The sequence below is a fragment of the Phyllobates terribilis genome, unplaced genomic scaffold, assembly GCF_046119375.1.
Source record: "Phyllobates terribilis strain yellow unplaced genomic scaffold, ASM4611937v1 Scaffold_5__5_contigs__length_657084704, whole genome shotgun sequence".
Classification (NCBI taxonomy): Eukaryota; Metazoa; Chordata; class Amphibia; order Anura; family Dendrobatidae; genus Phyllobates; species Phyllobates terribilis.
Genome location: NW_027362765.1, coordinates 228,307,840 through 228,327,425, shown reverse-complemented (window position 1 = coordinate 228,327,425; position 19,586 = coordinate 228,307,840). Strand labels below are relative to the sequence as shown.

Sequence of the window (19,586 nt, the reverse complement as noted above, 5' to 3'; positions counted from 1 at the left end):
ATAAAGGATTTATTATTAAAAAAAATTGGCGTGGGGTTCCCCTTAATTTTAGTCTCTAGCGGAGGTTAAGCAGACAGCTGGGGCAGATGTTTGAAGCCTGGGAAGGGGGTAATACCCACGGAGCTTCCCAGGCTACTAATATGAGCCCCCAGCTGAATACATAGCCTTTACTAGCTATTAAAATGGGGGACCCCCCAAAAAAAATGACGTGGGGTCCCCCCTAATTTAATAGCTAGCAAAGGCTAGGCAGACAGCTGGGGGCTGATATTAATAGCCCAGGAAGGGTGCCATGAATATTGGCCCCCTCCCAGGCTAGAAACACCAGCCGTCAGCCGCCCCAGAAATGGCGCATTCATAGGATGCGCCAATTCTGGCACTTAGCCTCGCTCTTCCACGCTGCCCTGTAGCGGTGGCAGGGGGTAATAGGGCTGGGGTTGATGTCAGCTTATAATGCCAGCTGACATCAAGCCCAGGTTAGTAATGGAGAGGCGTCTATAAGACACCCCCATTACTAACCCCATAGTCAAAGTTAAAAGAAAACACAAACACCCAGAATAAAGTCCTTTAATTGAAATAAAGACACAATCCTTTATTGTTCTAAATTAAACCATACTTACCATCACGCCCATTCCAGCTGAAGCCAACGATCTCCTGCAATAAAAGAAAAATAATAAAGCAACCTCATCCTTACCTTTCCATGGTTCCCACGACAGCTTCAGCTCTGCTACATCGAGATGACAGGCTGGACCGCAGCAGAAAGCTGCCATCCAGCCTGTCATCCCGCAGACACTGAGAAGCGCAGGCTTGCTTGCGCTCTGCAGTGTCTGGCTGTGACGGCATAAAGATGAGACGAGTTCATGTCCAATGAACTCGGCGCACCTGATGCACGTCACTGACAGCGTGGGAAAATTCTCATGCTGAAACGCTGAGTGCAGGAGAATTCTCCCACGCTGTCAGTGACGTGCATAAGGTGAGCTCATGTCCAATGAACTCAGCTCACCTCCTGCACGTCACTGACAGCGTGGGAGAATTCTCCTGCACTCAGCGCTTCAGTGTGAGAATTCTCCTACGCTGAAGCGCTGAGTGCAGGAGAATTTTCCCACGCTGTCAGTGACGTGCATGAGGTGAGCCGAGTTCATTGGACATTAACTCGGCTCATCTGGATGCCCTCACAGATAGACACTGTGGAGCGCAAGCAAGCCTGCGCTTCTCAGTGTCTGCGGGATGACAGGCTGGATGGCAGCGTTCTGCTGCGGTCCAGCCTGTCATCTCGATGTAGCAGAGCTGAAGCTGTCATGGGAACCATGGAAAGGTAAGGATGATGTTGCTTTATTATTTTTCTTTTATTTCAGGAGATCGTTGGCTTCAGCTGGAATGGGTGTGATGGTAAGTATGGTTTAATTTAGAACAATAAAGAATTGTGTGTTTATTTCAATTAAAGGACTTTTTTCTGGGTGTTGTGTTTTTTTTAAATACTTTACTAGAAATTCATGGTGGTCATGTCTAATATTGGCGTGACCCCATGAATTTTGGGCTTAGGGCCAGCTGATAATGCCAAGCTGGCCCTAACCCCTTTATTACCCAGTGAGCCACCGCATCAGGGCCCTGGATGAGTTGGGTACAGCGCCAGAAGATGGCGCTTCTATGAACGCGCCATTTTCCGGGGTGGCTGCGGACTGCAATTTGCAGCGGGGGTGGCCCAGAAAGCTTGGGCCTCCCTGCGCTGCGGATTCCAGCCCCCAGCTGCATAGTTGTACCTGGCTGGACACAAAAACAGGGCGAAGCCCCACGTCAATTTTCTTTAAATTATTTCATGAAATAATTAAGAAAAAAAGGGCTTCCCTATATTGTTGTGTCCGGCCAGGTACAAATAGGCAGCTGGTGGTTGGGGGCAGCCCGTTCCTGCCTGCTGCACCTGACTGGACACAAATATAGTGCGAAGCCCCACGTCAATTTTTTTTAAATTATTTCATGAATTTCCTGAAATAATTTAAAAAAATTGACGTGGGGCTTCGCACTATATTTGTGTCCAGCCAGGTACAGCAGGCAGGAATGGGCTGCCCCCAACCACCAGCTGCCTATTTGTACCTGGCCGGACACAACAATATAGGGAAGGCCTTTTTTTCTTAATTATTTCATGAATTTCATGAAATAATTAAAAAAAATTGAAGTGGGGCTTCGCACTATATTTGTGTCCAGCCAGGTACAGCAGGCAGGAACGGGCTGCCCCCAACCACCAGCTGACTATTTGTACCTGGCCGGACACAACAATATAGGGAAGGCCCTTTTTTCTTAATTATTTCATGAAATAATTAAAAAAAATTGAAGTGGGGCTTCGCACTATATTTGTGTCCAGCCAGGTACAGCAGGCAGGAACGGGCTGCCCCCAACCACCAGCTGCCTATTTGTACCTGGCCGGACACAACAATATAGGGAAGGCCTTTTTTTCTTAATTATTTCATGAATTTCATGAAATAATTAAAAAAAAATACGTGGGGCTTCGCCCTATTTTTGTGTCCAGCCAGGTACAACTAGGCAGCTGGGGGCTGGAATCTGCAGCGCAGGGAGGCCCAAGCTTTCTGGGCCCCCCCCCCGCTGCAAATTGCAGTCCGCAGCCACCCCGGAAAATGGCGCGTTCATAGAAGCGCCATCTTCTGGCGCTGTACCCAACTCATCCAGGGCCCTGGTGCGGTGGCTCACTGGGTAATAAAGGGGTTAGGGCCAGCTTGGTATTATCAGCTGGCCCCAAGCCCAAAATTCATGGGGTCACGCCAGTATTAGACATGACCGCCATGAATTTCTAGTAAAGTATTTAAAAAAAACACAAACACCCAGAAAAAAGTCCTTTAATTGAAATAAAGACACAATTCTTTATTGTTCTAAATTAAACTATACTTACCATCACGCCCATTCCAGCTGAAGCCAACGATCTCCTGCAATAAAAGAAAAATAATAAACCAACCTCATCCTTACCTTTCCATGGTTCCCACGACAGCTTCAGCTCTGCTACATCGAGATGACAGGCTGGACCGCAGCAGAACGCTGCCATCCAGCCTGTCATCCCGCAGACACTGAGAAGCGCAGGCATGCTTGCGCTCCTCAGTGTCTCGCTGTGACGGCATAAAGATGAGCTGAGGTCATGTCCAATGAACTCGGCTCACCTCATGCACGTCACTGACAGCGTGGGAAAATTCTCACGCTGAAGTGCTGAGTGCAGGAGAATTCTCCCACGCTGTCAGTGACGTGCATGAGGTGAGCTCATGTCCAATGAACTCAGCTCACCTCATGCACCTCACTGACAGCGTGGGAAAATTCTCCTGCACTCAGCGCTTCAGCGTGAGAATTCTCCCACGCTGTCAGTGACGTGCATGAGGTGAGCCGAGTTCATTGGACATGACCTCGGCTCATCTGGATGCCGTCACAGAGAGACACTGAGGAGCGCAAGCATGCCTGCGCTTCTCAGTGTCTGCGGGATGACAGGCTGGATGGCAGCGTTCTGCTGCGGTCCAGCCTGTCATCTCGATGTAGCAGAGCTGAAGCTGTCGTGGGAACCATGGAAAGGTAAGGATGAGGTTGCTTTATTATTTTATTTTTATTACAGGAGATCGTTGGCTTCAGCTGGAATGGGTGTGATGGTAAGTATGGTTTAATTTAGAACAATAAAGAATTGTGTCTTTATTTCAATTAAAGGACTTTATTCTGGGTGTTTGTGTTTATTTTAACTTTGACTATGGGGTTAGTAATGGGGGTGTCTTATAGACGCCTCTCCATTACTAACCTGGGCTTGATGTCAGCTGGCATTATAAGCTGACATCAACCCCAGCCCTATTACCCCCTGCCACCGCACCAGGGCAGCGTGGAAGAGCGAGGCTAAGTGCCAGAATTGGCGCATCCTATGGATGCGCCATTTCTGGGGCGGCTGACGGCTGGTGTTTCTAGCCTGGGAGGGGGCCAATATTCATGGCTCCCTTCCTGGGCTATTAATATCAGCCCCCAGCTGTCTGCCTAGCCTTTGCTAGCTATTAAATTAGGGGGGACCCCACGTCATTTTTTTGGGGGGTCCCCCATTTTAATAGCTAGTAAAGGCTATGTATTCAGCTGGGGGCTGATATTAGTAGCCTGGGAAGCTCCGTGGGTATTACCCCCTTCCCAGGCTTCAAACATCTGCCCCAGCTGTCTGCTTAACCTCCGCTAGAGCCTAAAATTAAGGGGTACCCCACGCCAATTTTTTTAATAATAAATCCTTTATTTTAATACTAAATGACAAGTACAGTAACCAACACTATCACTGTACTTCATATATATGTGACTGACATGTTTCTATCTATCTAATCTATGTGTGAAGCTCTATTCTGTCTGTTATAAATTGTCGGGTACAGTTGCTGAATTGCCTGCCGGCTTTCTTAAAGAGACGGTGCATGAAAACACTAATATTTTTTTTGATAAATCCTTTACACTAAATGACAAGTACAGTAAGCAACACTGTCACTGTACTTCATATATATGTGACTGACATGTTTCTATCTATCTAATCTATGTGTGATTCTCTATTCCTTCTATTATAAATTGTCGGGTACCGCTGCTGAATTGCCGGCCGGCTTTTTTAAAGAGACGGTGCATGAAAACACTATTATTTTTTTTGATAAATCCTTTACGCTAAATGACAAGTACAGTAAGCAACACTGTCACTGTACTTCTTATATATGTGGCTGACATGTTTATATCTATCTAATCTATGTGTGAAGCTCTATTCTTTCGGTTCTAAATTGTCGGGTACCGGTGTATGCCGCTGCTGAATTGCCGGCTTTTCATGTTTCACTGTGAGCACTGTTCCCATCGATTTGGGCAATCACTGTAATGGCACAACCACCATGGCTGCGGCATTACAGTGAGTGGCAGACAATCCCTGCATGATTGGTGCTCTAAATAGCGCCAGACATGCAGGACACGCTTTTGGTGCACGAACAGTTATCGAACATAACCTCGAACAGCCGAATTTTTTGCAAATCGTTCGGGTTCGTCGAACAACTCGAACACCGCCCAAAACAGCTCGAATTTGAGATTGGCGAACAGTTCTAGTCGAACAACGCTCATCTCTAGTTATGGCACAGCACAGCTCCGCCTACTGTATAGTGGTCGCTGCCAGGTACTGCACATTTGTCACCTATTCAGATCAATAAGAGGCGGATGTGCAGTAACCGCTTGTGGCTGCTATACAGTAGACGGAGCTGTGCAGTTCTGTAACTGAGCACCGAGAACAGCTGATCTGCGGGGGTGCCAGGTGTTGCACCAACACTGATCAGACATTGATGACCTATCTTGAGGATAGGTCATCAGTGTTAAAGTAGTGCACAACCCCTTTAAATATTCATGTTTTCCTCCTCTTGTCCAGAACTGGCTGCTGGCTGACTTTTGGGGCTGATGATGATTACATTTTCTCCTTACTAAAAACGGCCAGTCCTCCAGCCAGTTTTGCACTAGGAGCTTATTTGTCCAAGAAAATATGATTTCTAGAAGTGCTGGACAATCAGTCCCTATATAAATCATATCTTACTGGCTAAATAAACTCCTGGTGCAAAACTGACTGGAGAACTGGCCGTTTTTAGTAGAGGGAGTAGAGGGACAACCCCTTTAATTTTTCTTTATGTGGTGATAACATTAAGGGCTCATTCACACGATCAATGATAATCAGATCGATTATGGTAATGACATTGATCAGACTCTGGTAAGAGTTTGATCAGTGTCAGTTTACTGTGATCTGATTCTCTCGCACAATAGCATCGTATCTCAGGTGCGGAGAAGATGGAGAGCTGAATTTCTCCATCTCCTCCATTGTCTGTGTCTGCTTACATCAGACTGTACTTGAATGACGTCTGAGTGCAGTCCGATATTTCAGACTTGTACGGGTGATCCGAATTCCAGAGCAACTTACAGCTTGCTGCAAATTTCAGAATGATTTGGTCTATAGAGAACAACGCAGATCTGCACTGCCCATAGTATAACATTGGGCTGAGTGCTATCTGATAAAACATCGGACAGCACTCAGCTGTGTTATACACTAGAGTGAGCGAGGCCTCGCTGTACCAAACACATTCTCATCTGCTTCCCGTAAGAGAATTGGATGAGTAGTGATGATAATGTATTTGTCAGATCACATATATATGTGACAACTGCCTGAACCGCCTGGTAAAGCCGAATCCCAACATTTCACTCTGTTAGTAGTCAGCGAGCTGCACTGCTGACAAAAAATGTGCACTGGGTGAAAAACCCCTATAACTAGGAGGTAAGGTGGGCTGAGTCTAAAAATTATAATTATTAGAATATGCACTGACCTTAGGTCCTCCTGCAGCTAGGGGCATACATAGAAGAAGTCCTAATTCTGGTTCCCCCTTTCAAAACCAAAAATTCTCAGCGGGGTCACGGGGCATAGATGCAGAATGGCGTATCTCAGAAATTTTAAAGACAAAGTCATTTTACACCTAGTGTCATTTTTCACCTATTGAAGTCCCTTAGCGTTCTCACCCACAAACTGTACAGAAAAGGTTGTATAGAAAACATACACTCCTATTTAAAAACAGCGATTTGAATGTGGGCTGCTTTGGTTTGTGTGCTAGGGCTGATTTTTAGTCCCAGTCCGACCCTGCTTCCAGGGGTCTTCCCCATGCTGTTCCCATGTCATTTGAGCACTGTTCCCATTGATTTGGGCAACTTTTAGGCCCTCTGAAGACCGCTGGGGGGGGCGCTGGAAAAATGCTCGAGTTTCACATAGACTTACATGAGGCTCGTTGCTTGGATCGAGCAACGAACACCTGAGCATTTTAGTGCTCGCTCATCACTAGTCATGAGCAAATCTGTAGCTGGTACTGCACAAAGAACTTGTTAGTATGTAGGTATATGGGACTCCTCCATTCAGGACCCTGTAATTTTTATATTTGCCATAGAAAAAAGATTTTATGGCTCCTACAGTTAAACTATATGGGAGCTTCCTTCGGAAAAATGCCTGACATGTAAATTCATTGACTGTCATTTTGTAAAAATTGGTTTACTACCTAGTAAAACAGCACTTACCATATGCTATCATCGCTTTCTTCCACGGGATCGCCATACACATCATAGTATTCCTCAATACTTAAGTTGCCGTTTGAGTCATGGGCAGAACAATAGTTTGTAATCACTCGACAGGGTAACCCAAGTGCCCTGCTGACTGTAGAGAAGGACATTTATAAGATGAGAGCATAACAACTGTTCAGGATGTATATCTCAGGGTATACAATAAAATATATCTTTTGTCTAGCTAAGAAGGTGGACCGATACCTAAAATGTCCTTTATAAATATCTAATTTTACACCAAAAGCACTTATGTCATTTGCTATATTAGAAAATACCTTACATTTCTCCCTACATGTGTTTTTTTTTTATTATTTCATTTCCTGTAAAATTTCATTTGAGAGGAGTCTCACATGAGTCATCATCAGGAGGCTGGGGCTGCACTCACTTCTCTGGAGCATCTATCACCCTGCCTAGAAGAGGACATCATCAGGAGATGGTCACTTACCACAGTTTTTTTCATCACCACCCTCTAAAGTGGGAAAGATGTGATGGATCTAAAAGTGTGACAGCCTTTTAGAGAGACCTAACAGGGAGACCAAGTGTCTACTAAGCTCTTATGACTGAGATTGATAGTTGGCAGGCAGCTCCTTTCAGATATTTTATATATAATGATATTTTGATGCAGAGATGGGACCAAGAAATGGACAGCATATAGGAAGATATAGGTTTCTCTTTTCTAATTGGACAAAACCAACAACGCAGGGACTATAAGATAGCTATATGGATGAGCATATCCGAATTGTCAAGTCACCTCTTTAGAAAGCTGTCATACTCTAGTTGGTGAGAGATATATTATAGGGTCAAACTTGCTAAACTTTTATTATTCAAGTGAAATTTGAGGAAAAGAGAAGTCCTTAGCCCCCGAAAAGCATTACAAGGACTTTTATTGTAATTTCATATGTCTATTACTTTAAATGTAGTGTATATTGTACTTGGAGTATTATGGGAGGAGCACCAAGGATCCAAAGGTGAACAAATATCTTAAGTGTGGATGTCAAGGCTATTTGACCCTCATGGTGATGAACGATCCAGGAAGGGTATCTACAACCCCTACAGTAGGGTAAGTCACCCTTGATTCCATCCAGTTTTTATGGTACTTTACGGTAGCTTTACTTTGCCGTTTTGCGCAGGATATTTTCCTACTTATATAATTATCCAGGCACTTACCACAACCAGCACCTATTATATTTGGGTCTATACCAGTGATCTCCAGTTTGGATATTCTTTGAAGAGAGATAGTGTTGGATTGTTAAAAGCTAACCTGGCCCCTATGTAATGATCAATGTCCAGTGACCATGGAGTTTCCTCCTTACACCAGTTGCAAACTGAGATTCTGATTTTACTTTTATCCTAAGTCATATTGCAAGACTCATTAAAGAGTCGATATTAACTTCTAGGATTACTACTTCCAATAGGTGGTACTAGAGTTCAAGTCCTCTTCCTTTCTGAAAAGGCAATTTGCATATTTAATTTCCCAGAGGAGCATACAAACCATTTAAGCCTCCTTATACTGGCATGCCAGACCTGGCATGTTACTCACCATAAGGAGAAAATGTACCCCTTAGACCCTAGTGATAGCCTCTCACCCAGCCAAATCAGATCTCATACTTTGCACTGATGAGGGGCAATACCCCAAAACACTGTGCCTGCAAATTAAGGTTCTGATTTGGCTTTTATCCTAAGTCATATTGCAAGGCTTGTTAAAGGGTCGATATTGACTTGTAGGATTGCTACTTCCATTAGCTGGCACTAGAGTTGAAGTCCTCTTCCTCTCTGAAGAGACAATCTGCATACTCCTTAAGACAGGTGAATCTGTAAATTTACCCTTTTGGATTATAAGTATCATCAATCTGAGAGTGCTGTTTCAATTTTTACATTTTCAATCAAGAAAAGTAGAGTATAGAGTAGAGTATAATTACCTGTGCAAAGAACTCCGGCAAACACCCAGCATTGCCCATATTTTACTGGCTGCCGTTGCTTATTCCAAGACTTCAGTATACTGGTACTGCCATTCCAAGCACTAGGGTTTGTGCCATCAGAGTATTCTCCAGTCCATCTTCCCTCTACCACACCACTATCATCGCTACTGTTCACCTGGAAGGATTAAATATTTGATTGGTTAAGTTCACTGCAGACCAGTTGGACATTCACGTCTCCAGCTAGCCCATACCTTAAATTGTCAAATAGGACAAAGACTACGCTTAAATACATTTAGTCAGAGGACTTAATAGACAAGTTTCAATGAGAAAACCTTGCCCAAACCAGCTTTTAATGGAGGTTTATTGTGTATGCATCATGTAATTAGATGGAGCTAAACAATGTGATATATTTATTGCTAGAAAAATGAAATGAGCACAATAGAAATCCATTCTGGGAAACCCTTATAAATTGAACCCATCAAGATAATTGATCTGACAGTGATCAAAGGATAAATTCTCAGGAAAACGTGTGGAAAAGTAGTATTAAATGGCGTTCTTTTAATTCAACTGTAATTCACGGTCCCATAGAATCCTTCAGAGGAGGGAGTGTCACTTTATATGTAAATTTCTATTTGATATCTTCCTACAAATGGATGTATCATTCTTTATATACTGTATTAATTGGGCTTTTCTAACAGTTATAGGACCTACTGTATTTCAGAAATTGTGATCACTCTAGTCCAGTTGTGACAGATGCACTTCCACAGTAATGGTTGTTTAATACTCTTGATGCCGATATCAATACCAAGTGCATTTAAGACTGGGTTCCATCCAATGTTGTAATTTCCATCCAGCAATAACAAAAATGCTAGATAAAAACTGATAGAGAAACTGATCCTACAGTCGGCAAGTAGATTGTAACCACCTGTCCAGCACATCATTTTTATGCCAAACAGGTTCAGGCAACTGATCACAATGTTTCATGTAATGATGGTATCCAGGGGGTTATGGACTTGCCGGGCATGTGAGCAGACGCATGGCAGAAGAGCTTTGGAGACAGAACGCTTGTTGAAGGATCCACTGGGCCTCTAACACCGTGAAACCCAACGTTACAGGCTTCCCACATACCCTGGCACTTACTGGCATACATGGCTGTGCACAGTATAGATCTGCGCTATCTTCACTCAGCAGCCAGATGGGAGAAATTAACCCTAGAACGCATGACCATAAATATCTACTTTTTCACATACCTGGGGCCTTTTAGGCCCGTGTGCAAATAACATGGAATAACTCAAACAAAAATGACAAACAACTATATTCCTGAGGAATACCTAGAGTTTCAAAATTCTAACTAAAGTAATCTTGCAGAAAATAGAAAACAATTAACAGGGCGGGCCTGGAGGCCCCAGGTATGCGTTCTAGGGTTAAAGAGGAACTTTCCTATATGAGGCAAGGGCTACAAAAAGTAAAGGACCGCACCACAGCAGCAGAGGGCATGATTGGTGACCTGGAGGATAAACAACCTCAAATTATCCGAGACAGCCACAGACATGATCAACAGATCCTGTGCTATGTAAAACAGATGATTTGGAGAACAGACTTAGACGGAACAACATAAGGGTAGTTGGTATCCCTGAAAAAACTGAGGGTAATAACTCTGCTGAGTATTTTGAGAAGTGGCTGCGCTCTCTGTTTGGGATAGAATACTTGTCTCTGGTCTTTGCTGTGGAGAGGGCACAGAGGGTGCCAACCCGGCCATTACCACCAGGGGCTCCCCCTCGCCCAGTCTTAATGAAGTTGCTGCATTATAAAGACAAGGATGCCATTCTCAAAGCTGCCCGGGAAAAGGGAGACATTTCTATTAAAGACCAGATAATTTTCTTTTTTCCGGATTACTCCATCGAAGATTTAAAACGCAGGGCGCAGTTTCTGAATGTAAAACAATGAGTACATCATTGGCAAACACCATATTCCATGCTCTACCCTGTAAGACTCAGAGTGGCTGCTCTGGGAGAGACCTTTTTCTTTCACTATGCTGGATTGACCTAAATGAGCAGAGGATCAATCAAAGTCAGCAACATTGAACCTGGTTAATTTAAGATTTGTGCTATCGACCACTACCTGATTGATTGTTGGGGGTCATATCCTTTACTAATTAACCCACGGCCCAATGGGCATATTTATCCTGTTTATATCCTACTATTGCAAGAGCACAAAAAGCATTTACTCCCTTTCTTTTTCCCACTTTAGGTTGTTCGCTTGCCTTGTATTTGGCTACAGGATGGACTAGTGCCTCTATTCATCCAATTTAAATGGACAGATTAGTGTTCATATGTTTGAATATGTTTCTGGGGTTTATGTTCCTATAATATGCTACTTGGTTTTGCAACTAACAATAGCTATAAGGATTCTGTGGATAAATTGGAAAGATGGCTTAATAGTAGCCTATAAGTCATTCATATTTTTCATCCCCTATATGATCAGACATAATGGCTGATAAAGTAAAATTCCTTTCATTGAAGGTCTGGGAGACTCAATAAAGAGAGCTGCTGTTATGGAATATATCCAGGATCATTTGCCTGCAGTGTTGTGTCTGCAGGAAACACATTTTGGGAAAAACAGTGTTGTAGGTATGAAATATTCATGGATTGGCCAGTTTCCATTCTACTTTTTCAACTTACTCTAGAAGGGTTAGCATTCTAGTGCATAGGACTATTCCTTTTGAATCGATTTCCTCCAAAATAGATGGGGAAGGCTGACTCATAGGCATCCATTGTAAAATATTTACAAAAGAACTTATCACAGTTTACACTTCTCCTCCCTACAATAACGCTATTATGAAAAATATTGCAATTCTTTAATAAGGTGCCGGGAGTTGCAGTTTTATACATGGGAGACTTTAACGATATTGTCCATCCTTATTGGGATAGATTCCATTCTGACTCCTCCATAACTAAGTTTGGTGAAGAATTATCATTAGCAGATTTGTGGAGGCTAAAAAATCCTAATATTAGACAGTTCTCTTGTTATTCTAAAGCGCATAATACACTATCACGCGTTGATCTAGTTTTAGGCACAGAACATATTTTCCCCTTGGTAACACCAGTGGAGTATCTGCCCAGAGTAATATCAGACCACTCGCCCTTGCTGACTACCCTTTGTCTTCAGCCCAAACTGCAAACATCTCTGACATGAATCCCTTCTGGCTCCAAATTATAGATATTAAACTGATTGTATCTACCTTTGAATATTATTTTAAAGAAAACGACAAATAGGTGTCGCAAAATTCATTGTAGGACAAAACAGTTTATTGAGATTTTACAGGACAGAGTTAGGTCTACAGAAGAGAAGTTTGTTTTAACTGGCAAAAAGGAAGATCTGATGGTCTGGGGGGAGGCACGGAGCGCATACACTACACATAGTAAAGAAAAAGCGAAAAGAAACGTATGCTTTCTTAGGCACACTTTTTTGAGGAAGGGGAAAAAGCGGGACATTTGCAGGCAATAATTACAAGGGGTCAGAAGGGGAACTCTTTCATTGGGGCTCTAATGGACAAGGAAGGCACGATAGTAAACCAGACTGATTAGATTTCAAATATTTGAATAGAATTTTATAAAGACCAATACAAATCTAAATTACAATTCAGTAGAGAACAAATTTTTACCTATCTGGGGAAAATTAATCTTCCGACTCTCTCTGAAGCGGATCAAAAATATTTAAACATCCATCTGCGGTTGGAAAAATTGCAAATGTTGCTTCTATGGCAAATAATAAATTGCCGGGGTTGGATGGACTTCCCATGGAAATATATGAGAAATTTGGAAACATCCTACTCCCTCATTTGCTAGCTACCTTTCAGAAGGCAATGGAGGGGGGAACTTTACGTCACTCAATGCAGGAGGCAGTGATTGTGGTCATACCCAAGCCAGGTAAAGATCCTTTACTCCCTGACTCATACAGGCCCATATCTTTACTATCAACAGATATTAAAATCATAGCAAAAGTGCTGGCCTCCAGGCTAAATAATAATCAACATTAACAGAAATAAACACTTGAAATAGATCACTCTGTTTGTAATGACTCTTTATAATATATGAGTTTCACTTTTTGTATTGAACAACTGAAATAAATTAACTTTTTGATTATATTCTAATTTAGTGAGATGCACCTGTAAATGTTCATTGTTTTCCTCCACATTCCAAAAATTCCTGTAAAGCACTTGAAGGGTTAATAAACTTCTTCACTTTGGTTTTGAGCACCTTGAGGGGTGCAGTTTTTAGAATGGTGTCACTTTTGGGTATTTTCTGTCATAAAGGCCCCTCAAAGTCACTTCAAATGTGATGTGGTCCCTAAAAAATGGTTTTGTAAATTTTGTTGGAAAAATGAGAAATCGCTGGTCAACTTTTAACCCTTATAACTTTCTAACAAAAAAAATGGGAATATGTGGGAAATGTTATTTACTAACTATTTTGTGTGACATATCTCTCTGATTTAAGGGCATGAACATTCAAATTTTGAAAATTGCAAAATTTTCAAAATTTTCGCCAAATTTCATTTTTTTCACAAATAAATGCAAGTCATATAGAAAAATTTGTACCACTATCATGTAGTACAATATGTGTCGAAAAAACAGTCTCAGAATCAGTGGTATCTGATGAAGCGTTCCAGAGTTATTACCTCATAAAGTGACAGTGGTCAAAATTGTAAAAATTGGCCTGGTCATTAACGTGCAAACCACCTTCAGGGGTAAAAGGGGTTAAAAATCTTTAAAAAGCAATAAAAAAACATTTGATTTAAAAAAATTATACGATCCAGGCTAGGACCAAAGTCTAGGGGTAAAAGGTAAAAAAAAGCCTGACAGCAGCTGATGCATTTTTGCACCAGTTTTAGACATTAAGTTACATCAGGCTCAGAAAAACGTCACTGCTTTTGGGTTGCTTCACTAATAAATCTATTTTTTTCTGCAACTCTATGAGTGCCGGATTTTTACTTCACTGAATATATGGAGTGGTATCCTATCCTGCCACCATATTTTATATAGAGTGACGTACATCCTATCTACAGGTTTTAAAAATGTATTTATTATTCACTCAGTCCCCGAAGCCCTCGTCTCCTGTAAGAAACCAAAAATAAGAAACAACCACGTCCCTCACCTGTCCGCCGTCATGACGCAATCCGAGTGTCCCATGGCGATCCGGATCACTTCTACAGCAGCCACATCAGCAGTCACTAATGTGTAATCACTCCTGCCAGTGTATAGTGCTGTGCTGCAGGGATGAGGTCACTTTAGTTCAAACAGCTGACAATCAGCTGAGAGCTCCAGTGATCTCACTTATGGCATTAGTGCTGCGTTGGAAAATTCCCACACAGCACTACTGCCGTAAGTGAGATCACCGGAGCGCTCAGCTGATCATCAGCTGTTTGAACTCTGGTGACCTCAACAGGCCAGCTTCTCGCCATACACTGAGGGAGCCATAGTGCTCCTGTCAGTGTAACACCAGCTGCCTGATAGGATGGTCACATCTCCAGATGTGGCCGTGCTGTCACTGAGATTGACGTGGGACACTCGGTGTATGGACTACGGCGGACAGGTGAAGATGAGGTTGGTTTATTATTTTACCTTTATTGCATGTGAACATTGGCTTCGGAGGCTAGGTGTATATTCTGGGTTTTTTTTTACAGGGGACAAGAACATCGGGGTCAAGGTGGTAGGTGAGTATGATGTGTTTATTATTTTTATTTAAATATTTATTTATTTTAACTTTTTTTTTTATTTTTACTTTCACCACGCAAGCGTGCTGATAAGATTACTTCACCCATCAGCGGCTCTTGGGCATCATATGTACTGTGAAAGCAGGCACTGAATGATGGGGGTAGTTGCCCCATCAGCAGGCGACTGTCAACCGCGGTAACCTTTTTACCTTAGGTGACTGTCACAGCTATGGGGATCATGCTGACAGCTAACAGCGTGATCCCCACAGCACTGTTACCGGCGGTAATGATATTACCGCCGATCACAGACCCTGATTCCCATGCTGTCACGCAGATTGACAGCGTGGGAAACCAGGGATGTTCGGGGCCATGTTTGTGTTCGGGGTCAACTTTTGCCGATTTTTGTGCAAAAGCTCAGTAACCCGAACACGAATCTGAATGTGCCATATTCGTGCCGAATTTGAAACTGGCGATCGTTCATCAAACAAATTCGCTCATCTCTATTAAGTACACAAAATAAAAAGTGAAAAATGAAATTATGTGTTTAAAATAAAACAAAAATAAAAACAATCACAAACAAAGAAAATGAAATATCACAAACCACAATAAATTACACATATTTGGTGACCATATAACCATAATAACAATCCATATTATAAATAAATGCCTAAAATTCTATAAATATTCCACAGAAAAAAACATTGTGCAATTACAAAAGTGAAAAAATGGAGAGTTATAAAGTAATAAAGAGTTGAAATGTCTCTCGTCCTTAAAGGGAATCTGTCAGCAGAATTGTACACTTAAAAATAAATTATAAGTGCAGGTGGCTCTTTCAAAGACAAATCCATCAACACCTTTACATGGCCGGTGCGTCACTCCTTTACTGAGAAATCAGTGTTTGAATTGATATGTAAATGAGAATTAATAGTTATTTGCACATCTAAAGCCTCTGTCACTTGAGCTCTATACTAGCCCAGCACTATGTCCTTCTGCTTTACTGAGAGCCTTTATAACTTGTGACTTCAGGCAAAGGAGCCATCAGTCAAGCAGGAAGAGGCGGCACTGGGGAAGGCATAGAGCTGGAGTGACAGAGGCTTCAGATTTATGATAGTCCTTCAGCCTCATTTGCATACCACTTCCAATACGGATTTCTTAATAATGGCGGTGTAAAGGTATTTTTGGACTTGACTTTGAAAAAGCTTCATGTGTATATAAATAGTTTGGGAATGGGGTAAGGGGTTGAAGTCCAGCAAGAAGATACCTTTTAAGGGGTTAGTATGGGAAATGTATTTATTTTTTTTGATAACCTGCATTTACAGGAAAGAGCACCTGAGACTAAAGCTGTCTGACGGCTATAGATCAACCCTATCTTTTAATTTATGCTAAGTTCACAAAATACCATAATCCTCCCTGTGATTTTCATGTATCACCGTAAACATATTGAAACAGCCTATTAAAAACGCTGAGAAATCATTTGCTTGAGCATTTCCTCCTAGGGCTTAATATTAAATATATGTAATATGTGTAAGATCACAGCCAAGAACAACACATAATAATGCCAAATATCATGCTTCCTCATTCAGCACACAGCAGGTTCAAATTAACATATTTCCCGCACAGACTAGCTTTAGATTAATATACATGTTCAGAGTCCTGTGAATGCTAAACTTTGACGCAAAGTGTTAAAAAGGAGGAAATTTGGATTTATTGTCCCTGGTGGTAGTTCCTAAGTTGCAGATTCACCTCCGCTGTCTTCCCCTATTTCCAGGAACCTGCACACTTACTTAATGGTTTGAGGAAAGTAATATGGAGGAACACAGAGGATATCAAAAACTATCAATATCGTTAACTATCAGTTCACAAAATTGTCACAAATTTGTCTTGAATCAGGTTGAGTCACTTACTATGGCGCTCAGGACCCTGCAGATATATGAAGGGTCGTTACGCTGCCTTAGGTCCTGCTGGGGATTTCTTCTGAAGTTTAAGGTTGAATCCAAAAGAACCAAAGCGATATAGAGAATAGTTTCCTGAAACTAAATAGAGAAATAACAAGACAGAGGTTAATGCAGTAGAATTTGCATCATATCATACAGTAAACTGAGTGGTAGCTCTTTAAAACTGCAATTTCAATGATTTACTGTATAATGTTTTAGAAAACAGCTTGAAAAATGCTCCCGTCTATGGAAAGATACATGTCCATCAACGAATGTTGTGTTGTCGTGAATTAGCTCTTGGTCTGGCTAACGAATGGCTTAATAACATATGCAGAATAGCTGATTCAAAAATAAGAAGAATCTGGTACCAGGGATGCCTGATGAGGCCTAATGGCCCAATTGCCACAATGTCTGATGGATCCTAATGTTCTGTTCCTAATGGGGGTATCCAGGCCTTCAAAATTGATGACCTCTTCCAATCTAAGTTGCCAAACGTCCGTAAATTTACAGACAGTACTTTAAAAACTTGATGCTTTTCTCTGCTGTCCATAGTATCTGGCAGAAAAAAGCACCATCCACAGTTTGTACTGCGCATGTATAAAAAACGACTTACCTGGGATTGCTGGTTTTCTCAGGGTTCAAGCACAAGCAGGAGGACAGGACTAGTAAGTATGTCTAATGCTCCCAGCCAGTCCTGTCTCCTGCATCTTCACTACCTCTGATAGCTGCTTAGAACAGCCTCTGAGCAGGCAGTAAACCTGACACTTCTCCTTCCTTCTGAGAAGTCTGATGTAGCACCCTGAGGATTCGGCTGCTACAGGGGTATTGCACCTCAACCCAGAGGTGTGATATTCCACTCCCGGGTAAGGAAGGAGTGTGGAACTGAGCTCGGTAGGCTGCATGCACTACACACATCCCATTTCCGAGGAGCAGACCGACGGTACTCCCACTTGGAAATGTGCAGGTACGACCGAGTCTGTTCCTGGCTGGAGTGGGAGGGGGGTGGTACATCCCAAGTAGTGTAGGGGCAGATAGGGGGAGCAGCCTGGGTAAAGTTAGGAGCTCATTGGGTGCTGGTCACCTGAGCTCACACATAGAGGGATATATAAGGTGGGCACCAACTAGAATCAGGGTCAGACGCAGAGAGTCAGATGCAGAGAGGATCAGCTGCAGAAAACAAGTCAGGAGAGGAGAGAAGAAAGACCAAGACCCAGAGTGAGAGAGGAGAAAAGAGAAAGACCCAGAGCACAGAAGAGAAGGGACCCAAGAACCCAAATTAAAGCACCGGGTGAGGAGTCAGCAAAAGGGAACCGGAACCCAAACTGGTGGGGGTAAAAACAATCCCCAGCCAGAGACCGGAGACCGTGGGCAGTGTCTGTCACGGTCACCCACCACATTCACCCCGAAGGCACACCACATGAAGGGTCAGGGAACCCAGGGCCAAGGGTGTCCCAACAGAAGGCCCGAGGGAGCTGGACCTAGGTGGATCACTGGTGGGGACGGCTGAAGAAAGGACAGAGGGAGAGCTCAGGGCCACGCTCCGGACTTGTTTGGGGGTTGGCTGGATCCAGGACCTGGTGGACGCAGCACGGCTCGGGTGGTCACTAGCAGCTGGAGTGACCAGTACAACATCTGCAGTAAGTAAACACCCTTAACTGCACAACCCGACTCTGTCTTCACTGCCGTCTGCACTACACCACCACAACCCCCATCCTCTGCGCCTGTCCCCTCTGAGGCTATACCCCTCCCGTTGGGGGTTATCTCACCAAGCTGCGCACCCACCATCAGCCTCAGCGGACCCTGCTGCAGCGGCGGCCACAGTGACCGCATCACAACGGGTGGCGTAGTCGACACAAAAGAACTTTAGTAACATCTGTAGAACTGCCACATAACACTGAGCTTGACGCCCTGGGCACGGGGCCGGGTCACAGCCGCTCGGAGACTACAACCCCCCATCTGATCCGGTGCCGGGTATTCCCCTCAAAAAGGAATATGTCCCAGGGGGTGCGTCAACTTTGGCGTAGTCGGCAGGATTACGTGCCCGCAACACCCGGGTACTGCGTGCCTGAAGAAAAGTGCAAGTTTACCTCAGAAAGAAGTCTCCCGCCGGTTCCGGAGGGTCCACGCCATCGGACTCCATCACCAGTTGTTTCCCGCCGATTGTCCGCCATTTCCAGCTTGTTCCCGCCATCTGCAGAGTTTCCCGCCACTGGGCGACGCTTCCCGCCAAAACCGCAGATTTCCCGCCTTGGAAGAGCAGCGGACGCCATTATGGGCGTGCCAAAGGAGGGCAAGAGGCCACCTCCCATCGTGGGCCAGGACAGAAAATGGCGCCAAAAGTGGAAACCGCCCCCACCAACGGAGACTGTGATGCTGGAGGTGTCTGTCAGCGTGAAAGAACTCCCCCTGGGGCTGACAGTCACCGAGTTGCCCCGGGACCGCCCTCGAAGTGGGAGGAGACGAAAGAGAAGAGAAAAGATGGGTGTCGCTTGGAGCAGTCTGGAGCGAGCGCACCCGGAGGCAAGAGGTCTAACGAGGAGCAGCGGAAAAGCTCACCCGGAGATGGAGAAAAAGCAGAACAGCACCGGCCCGCTGGCCAGGAGTCTGCTAGAGACCGAGGAAGGAGGGCAGAGCAGCACCGGCCCGCTGGCCAGGAGCCTGCCGGAAGAAGAGCAGAGCAGCACCGACCCGATGGTCAGGAGCCTGCTAGAGTCCACAACCCCGCTAGGTCTAGCGGAGATCTTAGCGCAACTCCCCCGAGACCGGGAGTGTGCACAAACTGCCCTGGAGGGCCTCGCACGGAGGATGGCCCGGGTACAGCGTGAGATACTGGCGGAGTGGAGCCGGGAGATGACCCAGCAAGCAGAGACCAGTCAACGGAGCACGCTACCCTGGAAGAGGAAGCAGACCG

General features: G+C 43.9%; 1 protein-coding gene across 2 annotated transcripts in view; it reads right to left on the bottom strand.

Annotated features, from left to right (window-relative positions):
- LOC141272793 (protein-glutamine gamma-glutamyltransferase E-like) overlaps window positions 1-19,586 on the bottom strand; it is a 117,767-nt gene that overhangs the window by 64,560 nt on the left and 33,621 nt on the right. For both annotated transcript variants that reach the window (XM_073683860.1, XM_073683861.1), the window contains exons 5-7: window positions 16,646-16,774; window positions 9,030-9,204; window positions 7,069-7,204 (exon numbers count right to left, since the gene is read on the bottom strand). In XM_073683860.1, coding sequence (XP_073539961.1) covers window positions 7,069-7,204; window positions 9,030-9,204; window positions 16,646-16,774 — 440 coding nt within the window. The remainder of the gene's footprint in view (window positions 1-7,068; window positions 7,205-9,029; window positions 9,205-16,645; window positions 16,775-19,586) is intronic.